This window comes from Xiphophorus couchianus, chromosome 22, assembly GCF_001444195.1.
Source record: "Xiphophorus couchianus chromosome 22, X_couchianus-1.0, whole genome shotgun sequence".
NCBI lineage: Eukaryota > Metazoa > Chordata > Actinopteri > Cyprinodontiformes > Poeciliidae > Xiphophorus > Xiphophorus couchianus.
The window spans coordinates 12731128-12745349 of NC_040249.1; the positions used below are offsets into that span (position 1 = coordinate 12731128).

The 14222-nt window shown below is 40.4% G+C and overlaps 1 protein-coding gene and 1 non-coding gene across 2 annotated transcripts; both read left to right on the plus strand.

Moving 5' to 3' along the window:
• The first annotated feature begins 2740 nt into the window (after positions 1-2740).
• Positions 2741-13797, plus strand: pprc1 (PPARG related coactivator 1). The gene is made up of 14 exons (XM_028006432.1): positions 2741-2892; positions 4676-4762; positions 4864-5007; positions 6394-6471; positions 6562-8521; positions 9468-9521; positions 10333-10393; positions 10586-10650; positions 10819-11524; positions 11612-11815; positions 11917-11995; positions 12094-12215; positions 12471-12622; positions 13344-13797. Exons 1-14 carry the CDS (start codon positions 2812-2814, stop codon positions 13442-13444), a joined length of 3894 nt encoding a protein of 1297 aa, XP_027862233.1. The 5' UTR covers positions 2741-2811; the 3' UTR covers positions 13445-13797.
• Positions 12244-12383, plus strand: LOC114138630 (small nucleolar RNA SNORA50). Its single transcript, XR_003594259.1, has one exon. It is a non-coding gene; the product is annotated as a small nucleolar RNA SNORA50 (small nucleolar RNA).
• Positions 13798-14222: the final 425 nt, after the last annotated feature.

A 14222-nucleotide genomic window follows, 5' to 3' on the forward strand; every position in this document is an offset into this window, starting at 1 on the left:
AGCTTCTGCTATTACTCTTGGTAAATTTGTTCACATACACAGAGATCAGTATTTCCGTAAACTGTTGATGATGACAGATGATAATGTCATAGCTTAATAAGCATCCATGTTAGTTAACAACATTGTAGAACTCATGAATATTTAAATCGACATTGAAAACACTGGCTCTTGTTGTGACAACGCAAGACAATCAAAAATATCAGGCAGATGTTAATCAAGATACAAGGGAGACTTCCACATGTCTAGTTAAATCCTGGGCAAATTGCAGATGCCTGAAGTTGCCACATCAATCTGTTCAAACAACCAAATGCAAATATAAACTGCATGAGAAGATCTAACCATCACAGGTTTGAGAAGGGAGAGAGATTGTGGGTTGTAGAGATGAGTGTGTTTCAATGTGAAATGTGCACATCAATCTCAGAACAAAAGCAAAAGACCTTGTGAAGCTGTCGATTGAAGCTGCTAAGAGTATTTCTATACACAGCAAAATGAGCCCTGTACCAAGGTACTCTAAAAGCAAGATGAAAAGGCAGATTTGCCGTTTGCAAATGCACTCAGTGAAAAAGCTCTTAACTTTCAATTCATGTTCCGTGGTTTTATGAAACTAAAATTGAAATATTTAGCCATTACGCACTGCATTACATTTGCAGGGGAAGAGTGGGGGGAAGATGCTTCAAAGTCTGCATAATGTTGTGTGTATGCACAAGTAACCAATGTACTTCAAAATATTATGTGGAAATGCTGGATCAACGTTTCAAGAAATCAGCCAGGGAAGGAGAGCTTTGGTGCTAATGGGTCTAACACTAGATGGTAACCGTAAGCAAACAGCTAAATTTGCCACAAAGTGGTGTAAGGACAACAATGTTAATGTTTTGAACTGGTCATCACAAAGCCCTGACCTGAGTCTAGCAGAAAATGTGTGGGTGGAACTGAAATATGTGTGAGCAAGGTGACCCACAAACCTGGAGGAATGGGATGATAATCCAACAAGCTAGTATGAAAATCATGTGGAAGGCCATACAGCCATCTTAAACATGTGGTTTAAAATGTATTTCTAATTAACACTAAAATGCATGTAAATCTCTAAACTCAGACACTAAATGAATTGTTTTATCTGATTTATTCTCAGACTGAGAGGACACAGGTTCAGTGTGTATAAGATCTAGATTAAACTTTACATGTGATGCATCTAAAAGAGAATTGTGACACACACATTCATAAAATATTTATCCATAGAATAAATGTACCATTAATGCATTCCTAAAAAACACAATAAGATTAGAAAATATTTCAATCAATAATCAAAAGTTTAATTTATTATATTTAATGGTTTATGTATAAGTTATATTATAACTTCTGTGCTATCATCTGTCATGAAGCATTTTAAAGTGTTATTATGGTTGCACAGTTAGACACTAACATGTAATTGGTTAGCCTGCACATCAGTTTAACTGCAGACTAATTATAACTGCAGAAACTATTTGGACACTCTATTGTTCTGAAATGTTTGAAATGGGATTCAGCCTAACAGGCAAATGACCTAAAGCATCTCCTGTTTTCCACTGCTCTGTTTGAAGACACCTTCAAAGGTCAGCATCACATGTATCTTGGACCAAATGATGAGAACACTGTTGGAGAATGTGGAAAGAGTTATTAAATACTGCAAGAGGCTAGAAAGATTATTGTGATGGCAAGAGGCCTTAGAAACTCAAAGACTTCACCTGAGAGAAATCCTTAAAATACCAGAGGAGACTTGCAAAAAACTGCTTAGAGCAGTAAAATGTAAAATGAGCTTGGTTGATGCTAATTAATTATCGACTGATTATTGAGAAAGTTATTGTTAAATTTCAACATACCAGTTATTATTACAAGCAAATGTTATTACAAGCAATTATTATTACAATGCGTTTCACCAAACTGATTTTTCGTTACATTGGTTTATCATCTGAGAGACACCTCTCTCATTATCAGATTCTTCTTGGTTGACTGAAAATATTTTCACCCTAAATCTCCCAGAACAATAAATATTTAGGGGCCTGTAGATGAGTACTGTCCTGCACAGGATTTTTTCTTTAATTTACAATTTTGAATTCAGGTTTGAATGGGGCAGAAAGTGAATCATTGCTATTTTCAATGAAAGCCAAGTATGAATTTAACACTAATCCTGAGAGTAAATAATTTATCTCTGATATTATGTAAACTCCATCAGAAGGTGCATGATGTTCTATGGAAAACCACAATCTCAAAATATTATTATTTTAAAGTAAAACCACAATGTAAAAAAAAATCTCATGATAATGACAGAATTTTTACATTTTTGTATTATTTTTCCCTTTTGTTGAATTCCCTAAAAGTGCAATTATTTTTTTATTTTCCATCGCTCGCTCTGTCAATCCTGTTGTGTTCTCTCAAATCTTAATTTGAGATTATTATGTTTTTTCCAAAATGACATCTTCTTTTTATTCCTGCTTGATGTTTGGTAAGCTCAATAGCAATTTTGTTTTTGCATGATTCTCCGTTTCCCAGCGGGTAGTCATAATAAACTATAGGAAAAAAACGTTTTATTTTAGTATTTAGTAAAATGTTGGTTGCTCAGGAAGCCGTACAATCAGGTCTGTAGGTGAACCAGGAAAGAGAACTACAAACAAACAGAAAACGTCATCACGCGACATTTGACCCTCGGCGTCATTCTGCGTCATTTTGCCGGGATTGCTGAACCACGTGTCTCCTACCGGCTTGCAGCTTGTTCCTCCTCTGATTCACTACGTTTTCATTCTCAAACCAGGCCCCGGCAGGGAGTGGGCATGCAAGATGGCGGCGCGGTGGGGAACAGGCGAGGAGGCTTTATTAGCGTGCAATTTGGATTTATTCCCATTGGAAACACTAGGCGAGGTGAGGAACAACTTGTACTCGTTTTTTTTCCCACCGGCTGATATCTGTGATTGGAGTTTTCTGTGTCTTTGTAGAGCTGGCTTGTTGCGTTGACTGTATAAGCTGGCGTGGGAAAGTGACACGTGGATGAATGAGTAGTATTACTACACCAAACAATATTTTTTACGTGTTTTTTAATAACAGAGCGATACCAATGTGTTGTTTTTTTTTTATTGCAGAATTAGACCAGAAGGAACTTTTTGCTGTTCTGGTTTCTGTCTGAACGAGAAAGCGTTACTGGGCTACTCTGCTAGTGATAGCCGGGTTCTTAACTCATAATAATAATAACAACATCTAAATAATACATGGTGACAGCTGTGTGATATTATTAAATGCTCGCTTTGGATGATTACACATGGTTTAGTTGCTGTGAGATGTTTATTATGAAGCTTATTGAGCGCATTTTCTCTCCATGTCCAAGCTAATGCTCACGTGGTGATGATTAAAAAAAGGCAGTCCAGCTCAACTCACGTTTTCGTCATAATGTAAGCTTTAAAGTGGTTCTAAGTTGAATTTGTTTACTGAATCCAATTACTATCCTGAGTGATTTAGACAGCAGCGCATTGCAGCAATGTGGAATAAGTCCGTTTACTTTATGACTGTAACCAGTACAGTCGCAAATCGTTACCAGCACTGGGACTGCAGCAGCCATACCGGTTTTCATTCAAACACGCTTGTGGACATAAAGCCACATGTGTTTATTCACACATGCGCAGGAGGGAGGCTTATCTTCGCATTCTGTTCTCCACGCACATTGTCTAGGAGTATAAATTAAGCGTAGTAACACCTTGTGGAGCAACTCTTCTATGAATAAGGGGTTATAATTACACACTTTGCTTTACAGATTTAAAAGGATAATAATGGCGAGATGGAGGGCCCTGCTATGGTTTGTTGTAGTGCAACACGTGGGTAGTGCAGCCTTCCTGTGGACGGAAAGTGGGAAGGCTCAAACATGTCTGCGCTGTAGATAGAAACACGTGGGTCAGTCAGTGTAGGGGGCTAATGGCTTAAAATGAAAGGGTGTTTTTTTTTTCCAGATATGCCAAAGAAAAAATTATTAACATCATGTACTTTTTGTGCATTTTAAAGTGTAGTAATTAACTTGCTGCAATGGAGAAGTAAAATGACACTGATACCTATTTAAGACAATTTAGTAAGCCATGCAATTAAAGGAATGTGATAAGTCTTGTAGCATTTTAATTTGAAATTGTCTTGCAGCAAGTAGTTCTGTTTAAAAAAAAAATTTATTGCTTTTTTATTTAAATCAGAAGAAGAAGAAAAAATCCTGGTTAAGACAAAACACTCTGCCTTTTTGCTAGTTAGCAGTTAGCAGAGTATTAGGTCTAACAAGCTGATTTTAGCTGGTTTATTAGCTGAATAATAAACTGCTCAACAGTTTTAAAATCAGTCTCCTGGGTGGGGCTCCTTTGGTTTAACAGCTCCACAGTTCAATCTTTTCACCCCACCTGAATTTGTCTGTCCTGGTAAAAATGTAACAGTCTTCTTTTTCTCCAGCCCACTCACCTGCAGTGTGCAGCAACAGGTGGGGGGAGAGAAAACTCCCCTGCTAAAATAATCACTCTGGGACTTTTTCTGGTATCTCATTAAAGGATCTTTAAATCTCAAAAACAAATACGGTTGTTACAGATGACTTGATGTATATTTATAAGCTAATGACATGATTTGCCATTTCGTTGTTTGCCATCATAAAAACTGGAGCGCTTATCGTTTTGTCTCTGTCCAGCCTGCAGGGCTCAGCTCCAGGGAAAGCCTCCAAAGCTGCGTCGACCCCTCCATCCTTTCCATCTTCGAGGACATGCCAACGTTAGAGGCAAGATAGATTTTACCATTGCATCTTTAAAAAAAAACCAAAACATTTGAGGCTTTTATTTTTAAAGCTCTGAATAAACAGATTAAATAACTTTAACCCAGGCTAAAGATCTCGATGAAGAGAGTGAGGCTACGCTGCTGACAGCTTTGACTGAGATACTCGACAACGTAGACGATGAGAACCTGTCACCGTTTGACACGCTGCCTGACTCAGACATACTGTCCAAGGGCCGGGAACACTCTCCGGTGAGTGCTCAAAATCACTTTTGTCTTTGAATATGAAACACAGAGTGAAAGGGAAATTAGAATTGTACATACATACCTCTCTCTCTCTCTATAGAGGCAGAATACGGTACACATGTTTAGAGTATAGTATCCATAAATCTTCTGTTTTGTCCTGGTTGACAGTTGAGTGTGTTTCTATTCAGGGGTACAGCTAATATTTATTGAAACTAAGGGATGAGGGAAGAAAAGGTTACATCACTTGAGAATTCATTTCCAGCTGTACAACAGGAATGCTTGGCATTGCATGCAAACACAACGTTCAAACTAGTTCAGTACTTCAGCTTTAGTGGTCTGCAGAGAGGAATTGTTACCCAGAACAAAATATTCAGTGTGTAATAAATATATATAATATATATAATAAATATACAAAACCCCTTATAAAATCAGACTAATTGTTTCATAGTAGCTGCAGTTTAAAATCTAAGCAAAGTCACTCTAGATTATTGGAAATGTGTTTCTGTAACACATCAGTTATGAAAATAAAAAGCAGTAATTTTCAGCACAAAACCTAAACCCAATTGACTTTGTCACACAGATTTCACATAATGACTTATGTAATTCAAATCAAAACTCCATGAAAACATGTGGAAAACTGTAATAAACAAAGGTGTTTTGTCCCTGCAGACCTTTTTGTGAACACGATTAGAAGTAAAAGGAGACAGCTCTGGTCAGGATTACAACCTAGTCGTCTGCAAACATAATTTACTAATTTCATGTTGGTTACACTGCAACAGAACTGCAATCCCTCCAAAGTTGGAAGAGGTTTGCCTTATTAACATATTTGTTATACTTGCAGCTTGCAAGATGTTACAAAATATGCATTATATGAAACATAAGCATTTATAGATGATTGTTTTCTATCCATTGAAAGATTTGCTAGAGTAACAACCCGTCCTTTGCTCCTGTACTTACTGCTGAAAATTTTAAGTTTATGTTGTTCATTTAGTGATACTTCCATTCTTGACTGATTTGTTTCACTAACATTGATCATAACCATTGTAAAACAAGGATATTAAATGTGGGTGGTGGGGTTTAAATGTTAAAGTAAAGATACCAAATACTCCTGTTGTGAAATTTAAAGTTAACTGAAATATAAACTTTGAAGGAGTCTAAACTGGGAAATGAAAAAAGGCAGAACGTTATTTTTGATCAGTTACACATTACAAACCTCAATCTGTGTTTCAGAGTAGACATGTGGTAGAGTTCCCTCCTGTTGATTTAATTTGATTCTACTTCCTGCTGTAAAAAGAAACGAACCTAGCCAACTGCCATGTTTCTTGGAAATGTTCTAGTAGTGGGAGCATAAGTATGAGTCCAAACGTAAATATCATTATGCTCTGTCTCCAGCCCAGGATAATGCTCTGCCTGTCTCATTCACCTCAGAAAGACTCGCTCTGTAGCACCAGACCGTTATCAGGAGGAAAGGTAAAGTATTCACTCATAAAAACCCTTTATAAAGTACTCCAGCAGACGGATGGAAAGGTTTGACTGGATGTTTTCCTTCTTGGTGCCCAGAGCCTGTCCAGGATGCAAGGGGGCTGTGTCCAGAGAAGTGATGGGGAGGAAGAGGAGGACGGCTCCTTCACTCAGAGTCCAGACAGGCTAGAGTCTTCTCCAGACCCTCCAGGTTGGGAAGGTCTGCCGTTGCCGCTCCCTATCCTCTTGGAGCAGGAGGGTCAAGATGGTCTCTCAGTTAGCCTGGGAGATTTGGTCCGGCACATGCACACATACTGCTTGTCCATATCTGTAGAAAATGAAGAAGGAGAGCAGATGTTGCCTGAAGGGGGAATAGTGCTTGAGGTTGTGGATCAAAGTGAAAACGGAGAACCTATCTTTACCATCCCAAAAATGGATCTGTCTTATCCTCTTCATCAGCCGCTCCCAGAAAACGAGATCAAACCAGAAACAGCAGAAGACGAGCTGGCCGACGGTTCAGAGCATATAGTAGTCGACGATGAAGATGATGTCCCTGTTAGGAAAACCTTTGAAATCGCTCCTGCCAATACGCCAATAGTACGTTTAGATGTGAGCAATGAAGTTAAGAGGAAAAAGGAGAGAAAAACAACAAGCCCAGCAAGAAGGAAAAAGAAATGTAATGAGAAGCAGCAGTCTGAACTTGTAGAAGGAAGGGTCCTCAGGAGTGGCACAGTCAGAAGGGTGATAGCGGATCCCCCCAAAAAGCCTCAGAAAAGGTCCGGTAAAGAAAAAGTGCACAAAAACCAAAAGGTTTCTTCTGCCTCTTCCCCACCTGAGTCGCTTCTAAAACCTGAAGGAATAAAACAAATCAAAACAGAAAAGGAAAACACCACTGTAGCTAAGGCTCCTGAAACAAACAAGAAACTCGTCTCACCTCTGCTGCCCGAATGGAGCGCAACCCTTGCTCCAGAGGAAAGTCGGCTGACATGTTCAGCTGCAGCTGTGAGCTCCCAGCAGCTCAGCACACCAAAACAGTCAGCCACTCCCCCAGAAGAAAAAGAAAGTTCATCATTTGCTTCCTCCATTTCCCTCCCTCTGATATCTTCAGAGGCAGAGGCCCCTGCAGCTGCTGCAGTTCCCGAGATCTCCCCTCCTGTCAGCATTACCCCCACAGTCCCAGAGGCCAAACCCAAGCCGCTCAGCCTGGAGGAGTACAGGCGACTCCGGCAGCAAAAAAAGCCGGCTCCGGTAGAGAAACAGGACAAGAGCGTCACCAGGTGGCCCAGCCTTCCAGAGCTTCCCAAGGAGCTACTCCCTTTGCCCCACCTTCCTGACCCCAACCCCAGGGATCCCAGACGTGCAAACCCTCTGGCAGCAAGGAAAGAAGTGGAGGAGGTCAAACCTGCCTGGCGGCCGAAGGGACCCTGTGCACCCCCCACCCCAGAGGCTCTGCTGCAGCCGCCAGCCTACATGATTTCTTCATCCACCAAAGCCTCACCCGCTGTTCCTGTTTCAAAGCCCCAGCAAACACAGGAGCCTTCCAAACTGCTCCAAAATCCCCAAGTTCCCCCTGATTCAGCAAAAACTCCAGCTGCACCTGCCAAGCCTACAGAGCCTCATGTGCCTCAGAGCTTTGCTCCTCCTGCTTCTTTAAAGCCTTTAGTCCAAGTTGTGTCTTCAGCAGATGGGAGGTGTTCCCCTTCTGATTCAGGAAGAAAAGGTGAAACCGAGTCCATTAATCCAAAGTCTGTACAGGACACTAAGGTCTGCCCAGAAATCACTACAGATGTACACAAACCCACAGATGCTTCCCAGGATATGCCTGGGATCACCGTTTCTACCTCATTAGGTGGCCCACTCACATTCGACAGAAAGTCGTCCAAACCCATAACCAAAGAACAAAGTGTCCAACTCTGTGCTGCCGTCTCTGTGAATCCCCATTATCACAAAAACCATTCTGCTATGGTTGAATCTAAACAAGGATCTACTACAGCCGTGAAACCACAAAGAGCTAAGAGCAACACGCAAGAGCTGATCGAATCATTCACTAGTGAAATAGGTGAGTTTGGATGCTTCATAGAGAACATTCCAGAATATTTTATTAGTGATGCACCAATAAACATTTTAGCTATTTGACTTGCCAACAGAAAAATTTGGAATCCTACAGCTTTAAAAATATTTTTTCTCTATTCTTCCTGCCATTGATTATTTATATTAATAACAGAAGGGAAAATTTATTAACATTTTAAACACGTTGAAACTATGTTTCATTAGCGATTAGCACAGCTAGCAATACAAAATAATCAATATATGTGTATTTGCTGGGGAAGATTTCTACAATGGGTAATTCCAGAGTATCTGCACATCCTTAAAAAAGTTTAAACTCATGTATCTAAAATTAAGGTCTGAAAATGTCTTAAATTAAAGTAAATTAACCTTTGCTACCTCATTCCCAAAGGGCTTAAACTTTGTCTTGAGAGGACTATTTAATCTCGTATATTTCTGTATTTTTTTTTAAATTTTTTTTTAATGAGTTTTCTGTCAGGAAAGTTTGGTTTGTACTAAGACATCTTCATTGCCTTATGTAATTTGATATGGTTGAGGCTACTGATAAACCATCTGCTAATGCGTCCTTACTAGCTAGCTAGCTTTATTGCGTCTATCATAGGTAAGTACGAATTTATCGCCAGTTGGCTGGAGGAAGTTTGTATATTTCTGTGGAGATGTAGGTGTTTATTTTTTTTCATAAAGGTCTTAACACGGTCTTAAAAAGTCTCATTTGAATCAGTGAAACCTGCAGAAACTCACAAAGATTTTTGCGTCTCTAGTCAGCATGTTAAGCTAAAAATCAGCGAGTTCCATTTTACAGCCAGCTTTTTGGTGCATCAGTAGGCTTCTCTTTTCTCTATTATAACTGTGAGCCATGCATATATGTTTGAAAGTTCAGTCAATGTTGCTCTGGTACACACATTGTAGTTATGAGTGTAACTTTTGTGTCTTTAAAGGCATTGAAGCTGCTGATCTGACAAGCTTACTAGAGCAGTTTGAGGAGACTCAAGGTAACCACTTTTGATTTGCTACCATCTGCACCCACTCTTTCTTTTTTCACCTTTTAAAGTTCTACTTACCATGCATTAAATCTTCTGTGAGGTTGTGATGTTCAGTACCACAGTGGGTCACGCAGCTCTACTTTAGTACCAAGCTAAAAGCAGCCAGAGGATCATTTTTCATAGTTTCATAATGGTGACGAGTAACGGCAGCACTATGTTTGGTTGGCAGGAGTTGAACACGTACAGGAGTCATTTCATGTTAGATGGGAGTTTACTTATATTTTGACCAACAGAAGGCAGTCTGACACATTGGACTTGTGACAGGGTTTAGCTTTACAGGAGGATTTGTAAGTAAGAGAGATTGGTTCTGCAGGGGGCTCTTGTGTTCTCTGCTGCTGGAATTCTGCCTTGTCTGCAGATCCATTTAACTGTCGCCCTGCTGTCTTTGTGTGGGCGGATGCACAAGAGGCAGCAGATTAGAAACAACTGGTCAGGCTACGCAGTGCGTGGAGCAAGTCTAGTCAGAGCTAGACAGAGCCGGTATGAGATTCCCACGGTGTCGACGTAGCTTCCTGTACCAACACAGATGATGCAACATTTCAGTGGTCTTTACATCACAACTTTGAAAATTCTTAGTAACCCTTAATAATGGTTGCCAGGACATGCCTAGTCAGTACTAGTTAAATAATGAAATCTGAAATCATCTAAATCTATTTTACACCGTTTCAAGTGCATGATATTGCTGTCTCTTTCTGGCATTTTCTTTCCCAATAATGTCCATCTGCTGACACATTCATATCCCTGTTCCCTATTCTTTTAGCAAAAGAGGAGAAATGTGTGCCGGAGGTCTCTGGTAGAGCAGCAGCTGTAGGAAACTCGAGGTGAGTTACCCTACAGCCCTTTACGCTGCTCTGAATTATTTACTCAGTTCTAGTGTGTGGAGATGACCTAAATTCACCTTTTGCCAAGACCTACCGCAAAAACTCCCATTTGTTGGTCCTCATGTCTAACTTAGGCCTGAAGACCATCGGAGCACTGCTAACCGAAGTGCTAACACACTGTTTGCTTTGCAGAGCTGCATCGATTCCAGAGAAAGCTGTTAAGTGTGAAAGAACTAATGACCTCTCCAATGCTGCAGGTACTTTAGTCAAAACACAATTAAGTCTGTGTTCAACTTTTGCTTTAAATGAAAATATAACTTTCCTTCGATTCGTTGCTTTCACATTTAATGTCTGAGCTAAAGCAGTCAAAGCACTGAGCTTATTGGCAAACATTGGGTGCTCACCCTTTCTATTTTTTTCTTCAGCTTTGGCTCCCAAGACCGCTTCTCCCAACCAGATGTGGAAACCTCTGGCCCCTGCGGCTCTACTGGGAAAGCCCAATAGCTCTGAAGCTCCCAAGTCCAACCCCTCCAAGGTGATCCAGATAGAAGCCCAGCCTCTGCACCCTGTTAGGGTCCGTAGTAAAGCCACTCCCGCTGCTGCCCCCGTGGCCCCGGATCTGGCATGCATGGATCATGACTATTGCCTCTCCAACAAAAGTGTTTCACCTGGCGAGTCAGGCAAGCGCTGGAACATTAAACAGCAATCTGTCTTCACCATTAAGCCCCTCAGGCAACACCCTTCAAGCCCACCGCCAACACTTCCACCAGTATTGGCAGCATCTCCACAGGAAGTCACAAATTTTGTGATTTCACCCAGAACTCAAGATTGTCCACAAACCTTTCAAGCCCAGAAGAACAGAGACGCGTCGGAGCAATGCTCCATCATGGAGACTTCTGATTTTTCTCCATCCCAGCAGGAACGTGTCACAAGTCCCAGAATGAGGCCATCAGGGAGGTCCTACCGCCGATACGTTGCTTCTCGGACCCCTAGTCCCAGCAGTAGTCCCAAAGAAAGAACTCGTGGGCGGTCAAAAAAAAGATTTTACCGCTCCTCCAGCCCAACGTCCAGCTGCTCAGACGCCTACACCTCTAGATCACGGTCTACGTCCAAATCTCCAGCAAAGAAAAGGTTTGTTTTTTGGTTTGTTGATCCATCGTTATTTTTAACAAGTTCTTTCAATTTTTCTTACACCATTTCTTACTTTTTGTTCTGTAGGTATCGACACCGCAACTCAGACAGCAGTCTGAGCTCCTCATCCCGATCCTCCTCTCGTTCTTCTCCCTCTTTGTCCCGGTCCCCTCCACGGAGGAGGAGATACTCGTATTCCTCCTCTCGCTCTGGGTCCTGGAGCCGCTCTACGTCACGATCTCCTTCCCCTCAAAGACAAGCTCAATGGAGTAGAAGCAGGGGGTTGCACAGGTACTTGAGTCTTGCTTTTCTGGGTACTAACCATTATTTTTGTAGACATGTAACTTTTTCAATGCTGCAGTAACTTTAAAATAGCTTATCTTCTCTTTCAGCCCCTCATACAGGTCTAGATACTGTACTGGTATGAAGACAAATGTGGAAGAGACAAAGAGGCGCAAGGAGAAAGCCATTGTAAGTTCAGAGTAAAATGGCAGATTTTATGTCCAAAGTTAAAATATTTAACTTGTTTCTAATCTAATTGGGTCTGCTTTTATTTATTTTTTTCCCAGGAGGAGAGGCGGGTTGTTTATGTCGGCAAAATTCGGGGAAGCATGACCCAAAGAGAGCTCAGGGAGCGTTTCACTTTATTTGGAGAAATTGAGGAATGTACCCTGCACTTTAGAGAACATGGGTGAGTAAATCTGTTTAATATTAATCGATCGCACTGTCTTTGAACCTGGTGGGTCTTGCTTGTGACCTCCTTGGCCAAGCTACAGTGCAACAGCAAATCCAAGCTTGTTCATAACTGGGGCCTCCTGGCAACATCCCCAGGTCGCCTTTTTAAAAGCAAGCTACATTCAGCAACAGAGGTCTTCTACAACTTTATGTGGACACTTTTGTGTTAAAACTGAAAAATAAATTACTGAAATGTTGTCATCTCTTCCAGGGATAACTATGGGTTTGTAACTTACTACAACACCAAGGATGCATTTACAGCCATTGAAAATGGCAGTAAGCTGCGTAAACCTGATGAGCTCCCCTTTGACCTCTGTTTTGGTGGAAGGAGACAGTTCTGTCAGTCCAACTATGCTGATTTAGGTGAGCATGCCAGAGGTTCTGCTGTTCCCCCACATGATTACAGTGGTGTTATGAAAGATTTCTGTCATGGATTGCAGAATATTTAACATGGTTTGTATAGTTTAGTGTTAATGCAGCTGTCGGCTCTCATTAAATTAGAATTAGTAAATTGGAACACTCTGGCCATTTTATTTATACCTCATTGGCCCTGATTACTCTTCTTACATTATCTCTGGTTCAACATTGGCTGAAGATGAACAGTGTGACAGTTGTATCTTATATCCTGGACATGTTTCTATCTGATGGGTCTTTAAGCAGCGACTTCAGCTGCAGTTAAAACCCTGTGAGTCTCCTGTAACTCTTGAAGAAATTTTAATTTTCTCTCTCACTTTTTTCTTCCACTGAACTTTCCATTAATTGCTTGAATACAGACCAGTGAGCAGACAACTTCTTCAGCAAGGACCTTTTGTGACTTGAGCTGTTCCTAAATAATAATCCGATTTTCTAAGGAACTTAATTTTGGGTTTAGTTTAGCTGCAAACTATAATCATCTAAAGGAACAGAAATAGACACTTATAGCTCAACGGCCTGTGTTACGAATCTGCAGACGTTTCACTTTTTGAAATATGTAGTTAATTTATTGAGATGCTCCTGTGAATCATTCAATTTAAAATTGTACATGAATACATAAAAACTGAATAATTTTGCTGTCTTTGTAATATATTTCCCTTTATCTTTTTAGATTCAAACAGAGAGTATGACCCATTTCCTACAAAAGGCAAATATCATGCACTAGACTTCGACACTTTACTGAAGCAGGCTCAGCAGAATCTGAAGAGGTAACAGGAGGTCTGCACCAGGAAACTGCTGACAATTACCTCAGTCGACTGATGTCTCTGCATCTGCAACACTGTTTTTACATTTTGGTTGCTGAATCATGATTATTTTTGTGTTCGTTTCTCCAAGCTAACACCTTCTATTGAAGTGAAAATTTATAATGAAACTTTAAAAGAAGTTTGAAAAAAATGGAATAAATGGGGGAAAAATGTTTCTTTTTATTTAAATGTACAATTGAAATCAAATTGTATGGAGGGAATAATTTTAAAAGTAAAAAAGGAATTGAGCTTCCTTGTTTTTGGCAGAGTATGTAATGCATTTAAATGAACTACACATTTGAATAAAAAAAGCCAAACTAAGGTTTTGGTGTTGTTTTTGATTTTACATTACTTGCTGTTGTTTTGAGTTAACCACTGATTTAAAAGAAAAAACAATCTGGGCACATTGCAGGATTACAAGCCAATCTCCAACCTTTCATTCATCAAAAAGTTATTGAAAAAGCTGTTTTCAACAATTAAACAGCTTCTTGATGTCTTTCAATCTGGTCTCCATGCTCACTACAGTGCTGAGGCTGCCCTTGTCAGTGTTCAAAGACATCCACATAGATACAGACTGTGGAAGAACCACAGGGCTGATCCTGTAGGACCTCAGTGCAGAGTTCAACATTGTTGAGACCTGGGTTGAACTCTGGTACAGTACTAAATTGGTTTGAGTCCTCCCTGAAGAAGAGGAACTTTTATTTAATAGGTAACTTTTCATTGGAGTGGACAGAAGTGACAAGCAG

Bases quoted from the DNA above. Each gene is read 5' to 3' on its own strand.
- pprc1 (XM_028006432.1), top strand. From the start codon at position 2,812: ATGGCGGCGCGGTGGGGAACAGGCGAGGAGGCTTTATTAGCGTGCAAT. The intron at 12,216-12,470 runs GTGAGTAAATCT...CATCTCTTCCAG, and splicing joins CTGCACTTTAGAGAACATGG to GGATAACTATGGGTTTGTAA. The intron at 12,623-13,343 runs GTGAGCATGCCA...TTATCTTTTTAG, and splicing joins GTCCAACTATGCTGATTTAG to ATTCAAACAGAGAGTATGAC.